Source organism: Mustela lutreola, chromosome 9 (genome assembly GCF_030435805.1).
Source record: "Mustela lutreola isolate mMusLut2 chromosome 9, mMusLut2.pri, whole genome shotgun sequence".
NCBI classification, from domain to species: Eukaryota; Metazoa; Chordata; class Mammalia; order Carnivora; family Mustelidae; genus Mustela; species Mustela lutreola.
Genome location: NC_081298.1, coordinates 121526185 through 121544875, shown reverse-complemented (window position 1 = coordinate 121544875; position 18691 = coordinate 121526185). Strand labels below are relative to the sequence as shown.

The 18691-nt window shown below is 40.5% G+C and overlaps 1 protein-coding gene across 3 annotated transcripts in view; it reads left to right on the top strand.

The window, feature by feature from the left end:
• The window catches only part of LCLAT1 (lysocardiolipin acyltransferase 1), a 180824-nt gene extending 162396 nt beyond the window's left edge, over window positions 1-18428 (top strand). For all 3 annotated transcript variants that reach the window (XM_059188701.1, XM_059188700.1, XM_059188702.1), the window contains one exon: window positions 14495-18428. In XM_059188701.1, coding sequence (XP_059044684.1) covers window positions 14495-14997 — 503 coding nt within the window. In that variant the 3' untranslated portion in view covers window positions 14998-18428. The remainder of the gene's footprint in view (window positions 1-14494) is intronic.
• Window positions 18429-18691: the final 263 nt, after the last annotated feature.

The window sequence follows — 18691 nt, the reverse complement described above, 5'->3', positions numbered from 1 at the left end:
ATAAAAGTGAAGTTATATGTTTTTCTTTATTTCACTTAACATAATACACTCCGAGTCCATCCATGTTATTGTTAATGGCAAGATCTCATTTTTATGGCTGAATAATATCCCCTTGTGTATATAAATACACTACATCTTTACTCATTCATCTATTGATGGACACTTTGGTTGCTCCCATATCTTGGCCCTTGTATATAATACTGAAATAAACAGAGGTGAATATTACATTCTAAATTAGTGTTTTCACTTTCTCTGGGTAAATATCCAGTTAGTGGAATTACTGGATCATATGGTGTTTCTATTTTTGATTTTTTGAGGAGCCTTCATACTCTTTTCCACAGTGGCTGCACCAATTTATGTTCCCACCATCAGAGTGTAAGAGTTCCTTTATTTCTACATCTTTGCTAGTACTTGTTGATTCTGTTTTTTATTTTAGCCATTTCTACCTGTGTGAGTTTTGACTTGCATTCCACCTGTGTTGTAGTTTTGACTTGCATTTCCCTGGTGATGAGTGTGTTTGTAAGGGACTTTAAACAGGAAGTCCAGTTATAGTTCCAGTGACTGTTTTTGTGCTGATTCATAGGAATTGATCCCTAGGTGGAAACCATTTTCTCCTTCCCTCTACTTCCTGTCTCCTGATGACTGTTTCCAAAGAAAGCATCTGCTTAATATTGGATTTACCTTATTGGTGCCCAGTTCTGATTCCACCCCTTTGCTGCTCAAATGTGGTAGTTATTTACTAGACAACTGGACTTGATTATCTTCCCTGACCTCTGCTTTCAGAGAAAGCTCCACAAAGCTTACTAGCAAATAAATTCACTGCTTCATATCTTAAGATTTCTTATTATCTCTTCCCTGCCCCCAGTACTCATTGATGCTTTGGAGAGTAGAGTATGGTTTTGAGAATTTGGTCATCACTAAGGAAGTTCTGGTTGAAATTTGGAGAATATTTAGAAGAATCTTTGATCTCTCTCATCTAAGGCATAAAATACAGAGAAAGAACATTGTTACATGGAATATTCCCTTCCCCAATCAGTACTTGATTCTAGTAGACTCCGTAGGATGCAAGCAAATGAGTTTTCTGCCTGGCAGAGCACGCAGCAGGCCGCAGTTACTCAAGATCAAGAATGTAAGTCTACAGATGTAGATGCCACTGATGGGGTATTCTGATCATTTATAAAGGCATAGAGTACTTGGGTTAGTGTCCGTTCTGCGTAATGTTACCATCTGTCTTTGAGCTTTATCCACATACAATTAAAAAAGAAAGTACAAAAAGGAAGACAATGTGTGCCAAAAGGAAAAAAAAAAATTTTACTTCTTTCGGCCAGAAGTATCAAAATGGTAGACAGTGTTATCAATAGTTCAGCCTTCTTTGAAAGACAGCCTTCTGAACTACATAAAATCTATTTACTTTTTGCTATTTTCTTTTAAACCTCAGAAGATACTCCATATACTGTATAAGAATAGAGCCTACTGTTCTTTTGCCATCTTGGAAGAACCGGAGACTTCTGTTCTTTGGTTGAGCTACACACAGCTGGATGCTTTATCCTCTTGGTTTGCAGTCCTGTAAGCTAATCCCTACATCCCAGTAGTGGCAGCCTTTGCACAAGTGAGGAACTGGGCATACAGAAGGCCTGTGTTTGAGAATTCATCTTTTGAAATTTTGAGTATATCTCATATTTTTTTGAGGGGAGGGAGGGGCAGAGAGAAAGATTGAGAATCATAAGCAGGCTCCACGCCCAGCACAGAGCCCGACACAGGGCTTGATCTCACTACCCTGTGTTTATGACCTGAGCTGAAACCCAGAGTTGGATGGTTCACCAATTAAGCCACCCAGACACCCCAAGTGTTCTCCATATAGATTGGTTTTCTTCACCACCAGCACCGGCACCACCGCCCCGCTTTATACTTTAGCATACAGGACTTGTTAAATTACAAGGACAAAAAAGAACACATTATGATTATTTGTACTAAAAAGCATGGGGCCCTAAAGTATATTCCTTAGTGGAATACTTAATCGGGTAATTAGGGAGGACACAGTGGGAGCAGATGGTAGAATGAAGTGGGCACAGGCATAGCCCTGTGCTCAGAAATGCCATCCATGCCCCGGGGAGGTCTTGCAGTTTAATAAGCCCCTGCCGTGGTTTGCGTACAGCTGCAGTTGGATCACTCCTGGGATCCGGGAAGCCTTGTTTTACTCAGATCCCTAAACCTTAGACTGAAGTCAGGCTCACTGAATGGGAATTTGGATTCCTAAGGGGTTAAAAACGAGGTAATTTCGTTCTTGGATCACCTGAGGAGAGTGGCACGAGCCTAAGGTGGCTTCGCAGCCGCTTCTGACGGGCCCGGGTGGCTCCCGACGCAGAGCCCAGGGCGGGGAAAGGACAGAACTCCGCTGCAGCCAGAGACTGTCACCTTCTGCAGTTTGTCTCGCTCTTGCACACAGCAGCTTGCCCTCACCCCGTTGACAGTACCCTGTCCTCTGCCAGACTTTGTCTCTCAGAGGAGAAAAGGATGAAAGTGCAGAGAAGACTCTGTTCTGGGCAAAGTTACCTACACAAAAAAGATGGAGAAGAGTAACACTGTCCTTGGCTTTGTAGGCATCTTTGTTTTTTTCTCCCAAGTTGAGCTGTATTGTCATTTGCATAATTTTTAAAGAGTTACAGGATTGTCACTTAGATACTCTGTTGTAGTTACGAGAGCTGCCGCAGAGCGGCTGGTAGGGCCTGGCTTGTGAGTAGGACCATCAGGAGTGCATAACAATTTCACAAAGATCTAGTCGTTTATACTTTGAATAAAACCATAACAAAACTCTTAATCAGAACATGTGTAGGGTGTGCTTAAAAGTAGTGCAATACTCAAAGAAACTTGAATAAAAACTTGAAGATCTTTCATTTGCTTAGTATTGCTTTCATTTGCTTAGTATTGCTTTCATTACTGAGTACAGTAGACTCCCTTCATAAACCTCTGACCAACACATCTCCTCCTGTTTCTGCTAACTTTCCAAGGTAAGCCTTATTCCCAGACTGAAGCTAAGGAACCTGAGGCCCACGAAGGTTAAGGGATTTGGTTAATAAGTCGCTGTGCCTATGTATAAAACCAGGTCAGGCTGACTCTGTAGTTCCGTTTTTAATATGCAGTCCTTAGAAGGTAGAGTAGGGTAGCGGAAAGGCTTTGAATTAAACACAACTGATTGCTGATTAACTGTGATCTTCAGCAAGTGACTTAACTTCTCTGTGCCTCAGTCTCCACAGCTCTTTATAAAAGAGGGATAATATCACAAGGGTTGTAAAGATCATAGTAAAGTGACTGTATCCTGATAAGCTCTACCAGGGCAGAGATCTTTTCGTCCACTATTGTAACCCCAAAGCCTACAGCTGTGTCTGGTATAGAGAGTATGTGCTCAAAAGAGAACTCGTTGAATTAAACATGGCTGGCACTTAGTAGGCACTCAGTAAACAGTAACATCCAAGTGCATTTTCAATCCTCTTCAATCCTAGTATCAGAGCGTAGAGACTAATAATGTGAGATCTCTGGTCTCATTTAATTTGAAGACCAGCAAATTAGTAGATGTGCATGTGCTGACACCTTGGATCTTTTAATCTGTTACTGATTCATGTCCCGCGGTTTTGGAACATCTAAACAAATTGGTTGAGTTCAGCAGTGACAGGTTGTATTTTGTTATTGCCCTTGTTTTTCCCATTGCATTTTGAATGTCTTCTCTCATCATTTTAGCACATGTTTTTCTTTTGAAGAATAATGAACAGAGTATGGATTTTTCAAAGATTAGGCAAAATAAGTTCATGTCATCAATAACACAATCTACAGATGCGCAAGTATAAGTGACAGTCATGCTTAATAGGTCCTGGAATGAATTTGTAACTAGGATTCTTGTCACTTTATTTCATAGCACATTGTTTTGTTTTGTTCCTTGCTGTCTGTTTTTGCTTTGTAATCTCTGCACTAAAATCCCTGTGATTAAGGAGGCATGGCACGTGAGGCCAGCTGCTAGGTTGGCCTGCCTATAAAACTAGCACCTGTGTCCTTTGTCCCACTTACACAGTAATGACGTTATAGTTTGCATTTCTGGTGAAAGTTGACTTGATAATGCTATATGATGATTTTTGAATTGAACACAAAATTTTATCAAACACTGTATTATATTATCAAGTATAGTACATTTGCACATGCATACTCTAGTTTGTGTGTATATAGTATGCAAATCTATGTAGTTTTATCATGTGTTGATTCACATCATTCTTTTAATCTCTTCTATATTTGATTGTTTCCTTTGCTGTCATCTTAAATACACATGCTCTTTTTCCCTTAATCACATTCGTAGAGATTAGTATTTTATTGATCTCATCAAATAACTGCACTTACTTATTTTCACCATTTCTTAGTTTTGTTCCATTAATTATTGCCTTTTATCTGTATTTTCTCCCCTCTATTTCCCTTTGGATTCTCCCCACCCCTCGCCATTTTCAAGATTAGTAATTTCTTTTTCTTTTTTGTTTTTCCTCTTTCGTAAGGAAGCATTTATTATTTGAGTATAGCCTTCGCTCTGTCCCACTGATTCCATTTTTCATTCTTTTAAAAGTAGTTCATAATTTTCTTATTGATTTCACCTTTCATCAAGGGTTATCTAAAAGTGTTCTGCTAAAGTGGGAGATACATGTATATGGGATTTTGACGTGAGAATGTAGACTATAATATCTCAACTTTTACAAAATGTGTCTAAATATTGTCACCAATAATCAAGTATTTATCAGTGTTCCATGGATACTACCCCATCTGAAGTATTTTTGAAAGACTTATAGATCTATATAACCTTTTAAAATCACATTTATGAGTAGTTATTCAATTCTTTTACATAATTAATTATTACTGGTGACCTATTATGAAAGGCACAAAAGCCTACACTATAATTTTTTTTAATTCTCTTTGCATTTCTGTTTTTCCTTTTACATTTATGACTTTGGCTCAAGAAGATGTTTGACCAGTTTTCGCTTTAACAAATTTTTGTTTGATCTTATCTGTAGATGCTGAAAAGATATTTGATAAACTGAGCCATTCCTAATAGAAATTAATAAAAGAGACTACTGTCTTACCAAAACTCAACAGGAAAGTTCTCCTACTCAAGACCTAAAGCCATTGTCCTTTTTCGTAAAAGTAAATGCTAGTGAAAGCACTAAGAAAAGACTACCTTAAAGAGGAGAAAGTTGAACATAAAATTTTTTTGCTGCTGATAGAAAATCTAAAAAGTCATAGAGAATGTAGTAAAAAAGAAACAACCAAATTTAGGTAAAAAAGTGTGTTTAGATGACTACATACAAAAATATTCAGCAAATAGATTTCTCTCTACTGAAGCAGTGATTGCTTAAAAGCAGAAGGAGGAATAAATGTTCCATTCACAATAATGGCAACAATTCTTAAATTATTTAGGAATAATTTTTTTTTATATTTTATTTATGTATTTGTGAGAGAGAGCGTGAGAGGGGAGAAGGTCAGAGGGAGAAACAGACTCCATGTGGAGCTGGGAGCCTGATGTGGGACTCGATCCTGGGACTCTGGGATCATGACCAGAGCCGAAGGCAGTGGCGTAACCAACTGAGCCACCCAGGCGCCCCTAGGAATAAATTTTAAAAAGAAGTCACAGAAGCTGTGTGAAGAAAACTGAAATCTTATTGCAAGACATAAAATAAGGTTTGAGCAAATGGAAAAGCATACTTTTTTCTTAGAGGAAAAGACAACAGAACTTTCAAAGTTATAACGTAATCTTTCCGATCTTTCAAAGTTATAACGTAAATATAATGCAAATGCAATTTCAGAATAAATTGGAGGATGGTTATTTTATTTTATTTTTTTTTTTTTAAGATTTTATTTATTTATTTGATAGAGATTACAAGTAGGCAGAGAGAGAGAGGAGGAAGCAGGCTCCCTGATGGGCAGAGAGCCCGATGCGGGACTCGATCCCAGGACCCTGAGATCATGACCTGAGCCGAAGGCAGCGGCTTAACCCACTGAGCCACCCAGGCACCCGGAGGATGGTTATTTTAGAATTGAATTAATGCTCTTAAGTTTGTCTTGAAAACATCGTTGCCAGCAGGAGTCAAGTATAGTATGAAAAAGGAAACAGATTTGCTTTACGAGGTAAATGATGTCATTTAGGACATTACTATGGCCTTGGAGCAGGAATCAACACAGGTTAAGTGGAGCAGAAGGGAGAAGGGAAACTGGATGTTTCTGTATTTGAGAATTTAATGTATGACCGAGTTGGTATTTCAGAACTGTGGAGAAAAAGGGAGTCGTGTAATAAAAGATGCTAGAAAAACTGACATTTACCAAAAGAAAATTAACTTATAAAATTAAATGGGAAGATGTTCTCCATCTTGCAGAAAAATAAAAAATATAATCTAGAGGTAGGGGGAGATTAAAATAGGCATCCAAAGGCTATAATAGCAAAAGAAATGAACTTGTATAGACACGCACGCAAGTGTTGGACAAGATGCCATAAATAAAGGCAATAGGTCATGGATTTGTGAATGTTTACGACAAAAAATATAAAGGATTAAGAATTCATGATAAAGGAGCTTCGCAAACTGACTAAAAAGAGAAGAACTGCAGATGGGGACTGGATAGAAGAAAGGAAGCTGCTTTCACAGAGCAGCGGATCCAACAAAATCTGTTCCCTGTGGCCAGGGAAACACTAGTGACCAGCGGATAAAAGCACCGCGGAAGATACAGAACATATGGCAGAGGGTAGAGTTCTTACCAGCCGTAAGATGAAAAAACTGAATTTTCAAAAAGAGAATAGACAATCTAACCAATATATACTTCCAGTAGGCTTACTTAGCTAATCAAAGTCCTACAGATTAAAACCAAAATGGTATGCTTTGGCAACGATATAAAAAAGTACAAGACCAAGCATTAGTAAGTCTGAAAAGAAAGCCGTGTCATACATTTTTTGTGCTTAAATTTCATCCCAGGGGGCAGTTTCCTTTGTGTAGCCAAAAGTCTGTTACAGTGTTCATATCTTCAGATCCAGCAATTCAGTTTATTGGAATTTATCCTAGAAAAGTCACTATCATTAGTTACAAATAGATCAATTTAAATGTTGTTTGTGTAGAAACAGCATAAATAACAAAGGAATTTTTAAGAGTTCTATATAAGCAAACATGCATCCATAAAGTGACATTTTAGAAAATCTTTAATGGCATTTATGGAAAGACGCCTGAAAACACAAGTTATAAAAGAGTACGTATAACATGGTCCAATTTGTTAAAAGTTTATGGATCTCTTTTTCAAGACATTTTTTATATATGTGTGTGTGTGTATACATACACGTATATGTGGCCTCAACAAGTATATACTATTCTGATCTTGCCTTTGATCTATTAATACACCCATACTACAAATTGCAGAAAATGTGAACATGTTTTCTTTTTATCTAGAAGCTTATTTTGAAGACTCAGAGAATCAGTGCCCCTCAGAAGAGAGATTTTCAGAACTGAAAAGATATCTGCATTCATACAAAACACCAAAAGTTCAACAGATTTAGGATAGGAATGTGAAAATATAGGTCCCTGAAATTACCTGTAAGAACCAGATTCAGGGTGGATAAGCTAGACTTCACAAACCAAAAGTTGAGTTTTAAGCGCAGGATGGTTCCTTCTTAGAAAAAGTGGAAGTACTAATTCTAACTTTTTAAAAAAATAAAAGCAAGATGGGGCAGGAGACCAGCAGCCCTAGAGCACAGACATCACCTTCCAATTCTGAATGCCATCCAAAGATTAATAGCTACACTTAGCTGAAAATGTCTAAGGATAAGTTGGTAGGGGTGGAGAGAAATGCGTATCGAGTCATGAATTAGGGCCTACCCCTAGAGGCAAGGCCCGTCTCCTCAACCCTTTGCTTCCATGCTATGGGAGAGGCGTGAGTGCAGTCAGAGAATACACCACAAGGTGTGCCACAGCAGACAGTGTCCCCTAGAGAAAGAGGAAGTCCAGAGACAGAAGGAAGGTCAAGAGTAGCAGCGTAAACCTCAACTCCCTACAGGCACTGTAGGGGATCCCCCGCCTGGAGAAGTAAGAGCGAGAATCAAAGCACACACCATACACCAGGCACTTCTCTGAGCATTTTACTGCCCTTCCCCTAGTTGATCCCCACAAAACCCTGGGAGGGAAGGTAGTGTTACTGTCTGCATATATAGATGAGGCTTGTGGTGAAAACGTTAAGGTCAGAGAGCTGATGCGGGGCAGAACCAGCAGCGGTCTGTCTCTACTTTCCATTTCTTAAGTACATACTCAACTTACAGGCAAAGACAGATGAATAATATTCTCAGTAGGAAGCAGTTTCTTTCCCTATGAAAATGGTTCTGAGTCCTAATACCAGCCGATTTTAAGTGATTCATGCATGCCCTTTTATTTTGAAGCAGAAAGATGTCTTTCTTTTAGATATATTTAGGGAAAAAAATACCTCTATCTGTCCTTTCTGAACCATTCTTCAAAGTATACTGACCAGTGCCAATTTGTCGTGCTTAGTATTAGCCAGATTCTAGTATAGGTCAGTGTTCAAGTGACACAGTGAGTGACTGTTGAGTTACTAAATCCAACTTTTAGCATGTTGGTGTAATTTTTTTTTTTTTAATCTGAAAAACAGTACACAAATCCAGCAGCCTCAGCATTTTAACAAAAATGCATCTTAGATGACAAACTACTTTATTTAAAACCCTCCAGTATATGTAGTTAGACTGATGGATTTAGATCTGACTAATAGAAAATAGGCCTATGTGTATTTTTAATTTTTTAAGGTATTAAAATTGAAATCCCAAAATAAGTTATATTTTTGTGCATTTCATGTATATTTTATTGTAGAATGGAGAAAGAAAATAGAGTTGAAAATGGAAATTTAAGACTACTGTGGATGAAAAAGAAAAAGTTTTTGGTTATTTTGACACTGAACTATATAATTGGATGTGTGCTCTTTAGCAGCTGTGGGCAAACCAGGATTTCTTCACCCAGTTCTTTCCTTTGAAACATACAGATGTGTCAAGAATTGGTTCTCTCCCACTCCCAGTGCACTTTTCATATTGAAATCAGACTCTTGTAATAGTCATGGGCTCAACCTGATGTGCTTGGAGACCCTCCCTTCTGCATATTACATTTGTAAATTCCAGTCATATCTTTTAAAGCCTCTATTCGTTACTTAAACCTGACATTAAAAATTCCCCTACTCTCAGTCTTAAATTAAAAATTAAGATGTGAAGTGAGTGTTTGTCCTGTTCTTCCAGGGGGAGAAAAGAAATCTCTGTGGGCCCACATGAGTGTGGTTGTTCTAACATAGTGGTAGTTTAACATAATAATAAAGTTTGAAACTTTCCAGAAGACAGAGAATCAGGAGCAGATCATTTTCTAAGCACCATAGAGGCAGATGACAGGTGGCTAGAGAACATCAAGATTTGTAATCTCAACTGTGTAAAAAGATCTTTTTTTAAAAAAAAAAAAAAAAAAAAAGGCTTTTCATGATGGCAGCCATCTTAATTTGCATATTTAAAAGGATGTTTTCATACCGAAAGATGTCAAGGCTATAACTCCTGTGTCCTTGAAGGAACTTCTCTTTTCTTATTCTGTTATTACATTATTTTAGCCCTCTTACAAGCCGGTTAATGATGTAAAGGCACATTTCAACTTCTGAGTATCCATTTCAGTTCTGTCACTTGGGAACGAAGCAAGCCCTGCCCGCCTTTACCTCTTACCTTCTGAGACCAAACTGACATTCTGGTAGGAACGGCTCCTCTAGGCTAGAGGCCACGGGGCCAAGAGGTCTTCAGAGGATGATGTGAAAAATGAGCTCCTTTATTAGCAATAAAGAGTCCTGTGTGGCTTTGGGTTGTCTGGAGACAAGAAACTTAATATAAAATTTACAAGTATCATGATACCTCAGGGCATAGAAGCCTTTGTCCCTTTCCTCCTCTCTTGCTCTGGCCTGAATGCATTTCTTAGTCCCTCTGATTCTTAAGGATCCAGCCCAGCGCAGGGCAGTGAGCAACAAGCGGTCTCTCCTTCCCTCTCCCCAGTTCTTCCTTTCTCACTCCATTCCTTTAGTTTCTCACATTATACTGTTGCTCTTATTTGTAATAGAAGTAATATTTTAGTTCTGCTGAGTTCTGTCATTCCAAAGTTCTAAATTCCAGAAAAGCAATTTGTTGGAAATCTTTGGGAATATTGCCTTTTTTAAGGTGACACCCCATTACCCAAGACTGTTGTAATTCTTTCAGAACCAAGAATCTGTAGCACACAAGTTTAAAAAAAAAAAAAAAAAATCCCATGCAGTAGTTAGGTCTTACTAACAGTATATAGAAGTTGTAGTCATGCTAACATTAAGAACTTTCTTTTTGCCCAGCACTATGCAAAGGGCTTTATGTATATTAGTTCATTGCGTTGTTATGACAACCTCATGTAGAAGGCATTATAATTCCCTCCTGTATTTTTATGTGACAGGATATCAGACCGTAAAAATTTTGGTCAAGCAAGCATTTCTGGAACCTGTTTTAAGCGCAGGGCATTGTGCTAGATACTAAAGATCTAAACCAGATAGACTGGGTTTCCATGAGCTTCCAGTAACTGAGGACAGGATGGCAGAGGAGAACCCAAACAAGCACACAGAACATATGTCCTGAGCAGGTCAGGGGGCAAGACCACTCTGGGCCTGGATACTTGAAGAAAGCTCTTCTTAGAATGCAGTCTCCTTGACTCTGGAGATAGACTTTGAAGAGAGTGGAGAGAAAAAATTTCAGGGAAACAGGCTGTATATTTGAGACAAAGAGAATATTGTTGGCAATTTTGTGAAATAGCAATTTGAGTGGTTGTCTTGTGTAGAAGGCATGAGGTCCCTCATTGGCATCATGAGGGCTCAGGCTAATAATACCCTGGACGGTAGCATAGAGAGGGAATGTGAGTACAGTCCCCACACTGTGCTGGCACCGGCGGGCTCACAGGAGCTAAAGTCAGAGGGACAGGTTAGAACCCAAAAATGCTGGTAGTACAATTCAGTAAGCTATGTTAGCAGCCAACATTTATTGAGTACTTACTATATCTCAGACCCTATTTTACGTGTTTTTATGTGTATTTTCTCATTTAATGCCCCAACACCTCTGTGAGGTAGTTTATAGATACAGGAACCAAGCAAGCGACAGAGACCAGTCAGTCAGTAAGAGGCAGGACCTAGGATTTTTTTTTTTTCTTTTAAGATTTTATTTTTTTGACAGAGATCACAAGTAGGCAGAGAGAGAGAAGGAAGCAGACTCCCTGCCGAGCATAGAGCCTCGATCCCAGGACACATGACCTAAGCTGAAGGCAGATACTTTAATCCACTGAGCCACCCAGGTGCCCCAGGACCTAGGATTTGAATTTGGACATTCTGCTTCCACAGCCCTCCATGCTCCACACAGCAGTGTTTCTGGAATTTTTCACTTAGGAACATTTCTGTAAGTGGTATGGACATGGTCTCAAACATTGCCATTTATAGCCTCAACAGACATGTGTTTGCACATACACCCTTCCTTATGGGTTGTCCAGAAGAAAGTAGAAAGTGAAAGTTTAGTTAGTTACTAGTATAGCTCTAGCCTTTTTTTTTTTTTTTTTTTTTTAAGATTCTGTTCATTTATTTGACAGAGTGGGATCACAAGTAGGCAGAGAGTCAGGCAGAGAGAGAGAGGAGGAAGCAGGCTTCCTGCCAAGCAGAGAGCCTGATGCAGGACTCGATTCCAGGACCCTGAGCTCATGACCTGAGCCGAAGGCAGCGGCTTAACCCACTGAGCCACCCAGGTGCCCCAGCTCTACCCTTTTCGATAGCAGTTGGTGAGCACTGAGCAGCACCTATGGAAGAAGGCTAGCTCACACGAGCAGCTGCTGAGGTGACCAAGGAGGAGGGTGATGAAAGCTGCCTGAGGAAGGGCTTGATCCCAGGCTGTGGACCAGTCTGATGAGAACAGTCCTTTCAGAGGGGTCTGTGCAGAACATGAAGCGAAAATGTTGCTTGCAGGAGAGTTTTACAAGTAAGTGGAACGAGCACTCAGTTCTAAGAGGTAAAGAGGCATGACAAGTGACAGGAAGTGACATTTCCTCCGCTGTGAAACAAAGTGGATTCCCTGCTGGAATCAAAGAGGTCTAGCCTTGCCTTTCTTCAAGACCTTTAGATCTACCTTCACCACGGCCATCCCTCACGGACCTTTCATCCACTTCCACTCTCATATACAATGTTCAGCTTCCCAATGAGACTGCCCCTTCAATTCTGAATCTTAGCCTTGTTGACACAGGTATTTTCATTTCTCAGACTACAGTCCTTGCCAAGGGCTGATTATATTTGTAAGATAGTTATGAAACCAAATTGAAACTTGGACTGAAGTAAATCACAGAGTAAAGGAGACAGACAGTGGACATTTACAGAAGACTTAAAGAACATTAAAAAAGGAACACAACCCACCTAACCAAAGAGGCAGAGGATCTGTACTCTGAAAACGGTAGAACACTCATGAAAGAAATTGAGGAAGACACAAAGAAATGGAAAAATATTTCATGCTCATGGATTGGAAAAACAAATATTGTGAAAATGTCTATGCTACTCAGAGCAATCTACACATTTGATGTAATCACTATCAAAATACCATCAACCTTTTTCATAGAGCAAGAACAAATAGTCCTAAAATTTGCATGGAACCAGAAAAGCCAAAGGAACGTTGAAAAAGAAAACCAAAGCTGGTGGCATCACAATTCTGGACTTCAAGCTCTATGCCAAAGCTGTAATCATCAGGACAGCATGGTACTGGTACAAAAACAGACAGATAGATCAGTGGGACTGAAAAGAGTCTCCAGAAATGGACCCTTAACTCTATGGTCAACTAATCTTCGACAAAGCAGGAAAGAATGTCCGATGGAAAAAAAGACAGTCTCTTCAACAAATGGTGTTGGGAAAATTGGACAGCCACATGCAGAAGAATGAAACCGGACCCTTTCCTTACACCACACACAAAAATAAACCCAAAGTGGGTGAAAGACCTAAATGTGAGACAGAAATCCATCAGAATCCTAGGGAAAAACACAGGCAACAATCTCTGTGACAACTTCAACCACAGCAACCTCTTAGTAGACACATCTTCAAAGACAAGGAAAACAAAAGCAAAAATGAACTATTGGGACTTCATCAAGATAAAAAGCTTTTGTACAGCAAAGGAAATAGTCGACAAAACTAAGAGACAAGCAACAGAATGAGAGAAGATATTTGCAAATGTCTTATCAGATAAAAGGTTAACATCCAAAATCTTTAAAGAACTTACCAAACTCAACACCCAAAACCAAAAAATATCCAGCAAGAAATAGGCAGAAGGCATGAACAGACATTTCTCCAAAGAAGACATACAAATGACCACCAGACACATTAAAAAAAAAAAAATGTTCAACATCACTCAGCATCAGGGAAATACAAATCAAAACCACAATGAGATGCCACCTCACGCCAGTCGGAATAGCTAAAATTAACTAAGGAAACAACAGACATTGGCGAGGATGCAGAGAAAGGGGAACCCTCTTGTGCTTTTGGTGGATATGCAAACTGTTACAGTTACTCTGGAAAACAGTTTGGAGGTTCCCCAGAAAGTTAAAAATAGAACTACCCTGCGCCCCAGCAGATGCACTACTAGGGACTTATCTAAAGGATGCATAGTGATTCGAAGAAGCACATATACTCCAGTGTTTATAGCAGCAGTGTCCACAGCAGCCAAACTATGGAATGAACCCAGATGCCCATCGACAGATGAATGGATAAAGAAGATGTGGTATATACATACAATGAAATATTACTCTGCCATCAAAAAGAACGAAATCTTGCCTTTTGCAACAACGTGGCTGGAACTAGAGGGTGTTATGCTAAGTGAAATAAGTCAGAGAAAGACCAATATCATATGATTCTGTTAATATATGGAATGAAGAATGGGAGAGAAAAAATAGAAACAGAGAGGGAGGCGAACCATAAGAGACTCTTGACTCTAGGGAATATACTGAGGGTTGCTGGCAGGGAGGAGGGTGATGGGCATTAAGGAGGGCACTTGGTGGAAAGAGCACCGGGTGTTGCATGCGACTGACAAATCTAAACTCTACCTCTGAAACCATGTTGATGAAAATGAATGTAAATGAAAAAAATTATTTCTATCTCAAACCTGTTTACTGTTTACAGGTTACTGTCTCCATGAGTGAAGATAATTTCTTTCTGAAGGTCTTTGTGGTGATTAGCAGCAAATAAAAAAACTAAAAATGACTGGTAAATCTGACCCAAAAGTCTAGGACCACCGGTCTGTATAGCCCTTGCTTGTTCACCGTGGCTCACTCTGTTGTGATTTTTTCCCCTGGTTTTGGTTCTGCCTTGTCGTTTGAATCCGCCTTACTGCCCCGCATTGATCGTTACTCAGTCTGTATTTTTTATCTTTTCCAAAACCTAGGTAAGAACCTCGACGCGGTCCACGACATCACGGTGGCGTACCCTCACAACATTCCTCAGACCGAGAAGCATCTCGTCCTCGGGGACTTCCCCAAGGAGATTCACTTCCATGTGCACCGCTACCCGGTAGATGCCCTCCCCGTGTCCAGGGAGGACCTGCAGCTCTGGTGCCACCGGCGCTGGGAGGAAAAGGAAGAGAGGCTTCGTGCCTTCTATCAAGGGCAGAAGAATTTTCAGTTTACGGGACAGACTGTAATTCCACCTTGCAAGTCTGAGTTCAGGGTCCTTGTGCTCAAATTGCTCTCCATACTTTACTGGACCCTGTTCAGCCCTGCAATGTGCCTCCTCATATATCTGTACAGTCCTGTTCGGTGGTATTTTATCATCACCATGGTTCTCTTTGTGCTGCTAGAGAGACTATTTGGCGGACTGGAGATGGTTGAACTTGCATGTTACCGGTTTTTTCACAAACAGCCACATTTAAATGTAAAGAAACAGGAGTGAGATCATAAGGTTCACAGTGTTAATGACCAAGGGGATATTTTGGAAATGTGTCAAGCCTTTCTACACAGAGATGCGTTTTTGCATGACTATGTCAAATATTTCTACTACCATCCTTATTTGTTAAAGATACTTTGCACTTAGTTTTGAGGGAAAATGTTGCTACACACTTTTTTTTTTAACTCTCTGAATGTAATTTCAATACACCTAGCAGGGAGCGATTGCTATAAAATAACTTGGGCCAGAGTGTCCCTAGAGCAGCCACCAGGCTGTTAAGAGACAAGGGACACACAAGATTTTCCTACAGGCCCAATCGTATTTCCTAACAAATTCCAGAGACAAGAGGCAGATGCGGGGCTCAGAACAAGGGCTGGCACTTGACACTGGAGGTGAGAGCCCTTCCTCTGGGTTCCCTCCCCCAGCACTGTCCCCCCGGCTCATTTCTGTGCCAGTCAAACCACTGCATCCTTTCCTAAGGCCAGAAAACAGAAACCCCACATCCTTCAACCAACCATCCATTTTGCTGGGAAGCCCTTCATTATTCATAAAACCTTGACATTTAGCCTCGCACTTACCTAGACATCAGAAGACCGCCTGTGCCCTTTCTTCCCATGGATAGTAAGACCTGGACATTTCTCAGGGAGCAACCACAGGCTCTCCGCTTGGAAACCTTAGTTTGGATTTGTACAGATAGGAACGAAGACCGTTCAGTTGTTCCGTTCTTCTTACTCCTGCGTGCTCCGAGCTGGTTTCCTTGACGCTCATCGGCAGGGGTAGCTTTTTCTGCGTGACATCGAGTCACTTACCTTTCTAAAGGAATGCATGGAAGGGTCTGTCACTGGGGTCAGAAACTCTTGAAGTTGTGTCTGTTGAAATAGTTCTTTAATCCAGCCCCAGAAAGAAAGGATACTGTATTTTCTGTACGTGCACGGGTATCTGGCATCTGCAGCCCGGGTGGTCAGGGCTCAGCCTCAGTTCCTCCCTCGCAGCCCTGATGGATTTTTGATAACAGTAAAATGAAGCCCTTTTTAATGATAATGAGGGCTCTCGCTCTCATTTTTTAGTCCCAAGCTGCCTGTTTGAGTACTACAATTTAAATCCACTTTTGACCAGTCGTTTGCCTAAATACTGCTGGCGCTTGGAGTCCATGGGAATTCCAGCAAACCAACAGCACCAGTCTCCTGAGGCAGAAGGGATGCGTGGTCCCTGTCTCCACCCTGCTGGGGCTGGCCCAACTGTTTTTGTCATAGGATAGGGACGCTGGTCAGAGCAGCAGCAAACGTGAGGCGGTGAGAAATCGAGCTGCTCGCAGACCTGCCGGCTTTCCTCCTGCCTCCCACGGGCCTCAAACGCTACTGCTTTATGTACCCTTTTGGCATGCATGCCTTCTCCTTAACCACAGCCCGTGTTTGCTCAGCAGAGACTTGTACCCAACAATGGAAACATGCAAGCACATTGTGAGCCGAACTTACCGAGAAAAAGGGCCGGGTTGCTTGCAGAACACCGCTGACATCACTTTTACTGCAGGGGGACCGAGGAGTGCATGCACGCACCAGCCTATATTTAACCACACCCCCCAGGCCCTTTTCCTTCCTGCCTGGAGCGGCTAATTACTTACTGTGCACATCTGCTCCAGACCCAGCTGTTTAATCCCGTGGTTTTTAAGGTGTTTTTCTTTTTTAACCTTTTTTTTTTTTTGGTTCTAATAAAAGAGGTTTCTAATTTAGTTTTCTCTTAGACCTCCTCTTGATTATATTTGGAAACACAGTTTTACAGTTAGCCCTGCATTTGTCCTGGGCAAGAGAAGAGCTCTCTTCTGCCCCCACGCATGTTTGTACCATAGCCCACCCAGCAGCGCGCCCTCCAGCTCCCCGGCTCCTTGTTGGTGGTGTAACCTTTAGAGGATGGAGTGAAACCTGGACAAGAGGAAAGCTCTTTCCTTTCCTCTTTAAGAAAATGTTTTCTTTGGATCATAAAAGACCTGTTTAAGATAATGCAAACTTTGTTTTACTACCCAAAATTCATACGCACCCAAACTGGGGAGTACAGACATCGTGCCTGCTCTCTGAATCAGAAACGATAACTTCAAAGAGAAAGAAGTTGCTTCTTTCTGTTTTGTTTTCTGGTTTTGTTTTTTGGGGTCTTGTGTTTTCGCAGTAAGGCTTCTTATAAAGTTGTAATTCTTTGTTCCTACATGTTTGGCTTTTTTAAGAGAAAGAATTTAAAGAAATAGTGAATGATTTGGAACTTAGAGCTTTGTAAATTGGTTAAAAAATGTCAAGTAAAAATTAATTTAACTTCAGTGTTGTGATCGGCCTCAGGAAGGAGCCCTCCGCCCCTTCCCACCTCATCACTCTGGACTCAGTCTAGCCGCCCTCTTCCCACTGAAAGCTCTTTCTGTCCTTTGAAGATCAACTTAGTAGTGGGCTATGAAACGTTTACAGTACTGTCTGTCCAACTGTTCGCTCTTTACCATTCTGAACGTTTTAAACAAAGCAAATGTGCTTTGTATGGAACATGAACCATTATACTTAAAATAGTAAACTACGAGGAAGGGTGCTGAAGAGGTCCCAGGTTTTACCACCAGAAAGCTCTGATAAGAGGCCAAAGTCACTATACAAACCAGTAGACGAATGTGGTAAAAGACCAGAAGAAAATGTTAAAACAGCCCATAATTTCAAACTCCTGGTAAAACCCTTCCTTGTTTGTAACACTAACACACAGATTAGGGAGAAATACCAGCTTCCGCTTGTGTCACTTTAACATTAGTTACTTCTCAGCACCACACTGGGAGCTGGACTTTGGTGGCCAGAAATCTGCGAATTCTGCAGAAGGGGTGACATACCCATTGCACCCGGCCTGCAGGCTCTCGGCCTGACTGCGATGCCCCTGTGCACTTTTGTAATAGAGACTCTAATGGAGGGAGCCTGTTGGTATTAAATTGTTTACATTTCTTTATATAAATAACGTGCTTTCAGTGCCTTAGTTTTGGGTCCCGTTCTTTTTCTTGTTCTGAGAATTCTACAATGTGTTTCTTAGGTAATAGTCTCTTTTTGCTACTCACTGGGAGGAAAATAGTTTGTAAACACTGGTCACTGTGGTAAACACTATTTTGTTGGGGACATCTGGAGAGGAGAGCTTGATGCTGAGGTAGCCTTTGCCTTAGAGCTATTATTTATGATGTAGCAAACAAACACGGTGTTGTCACGCAATGAGCTTCAGATTGGAGATGGCCCAGAAGTTGTCTCGTACCAACCTTAAGCTTTTATTTCAGAAGAGAATCTTGGTTTGGGTAATTTATTTTTTAAAAGATTATGTACAAAACAAGTTTTAAAAATAACTCACAGAATGGCCTTAGTTTTCAATGTCCACTAGTATGTTTACGAGTTGTGTTACCTGTAATTTACATCCAGAATAAAGTGGAATGAATCAGATCAAGTTCGCCCATGTATCCTGTTTCTGGTTCTGCCGGAATGACTGAGTACTACTGTGTTTTCCCACCTTGTTCCAGCCTTACGGTATGTAGCATCAAGGAAGAGCTCATCAGTTAGGAATCTCTCACAGATGTTTAAAAAAAAAAAAAAAGACAAATGCCCCCACAAAAAGGGAATACACTGCTTCCTGAACTGGAAAAGTCAGGTCCACAGTTGAATTCAGGACTCAGTGAATTCATCAGAACTTGGTTTTCTTCCATTTC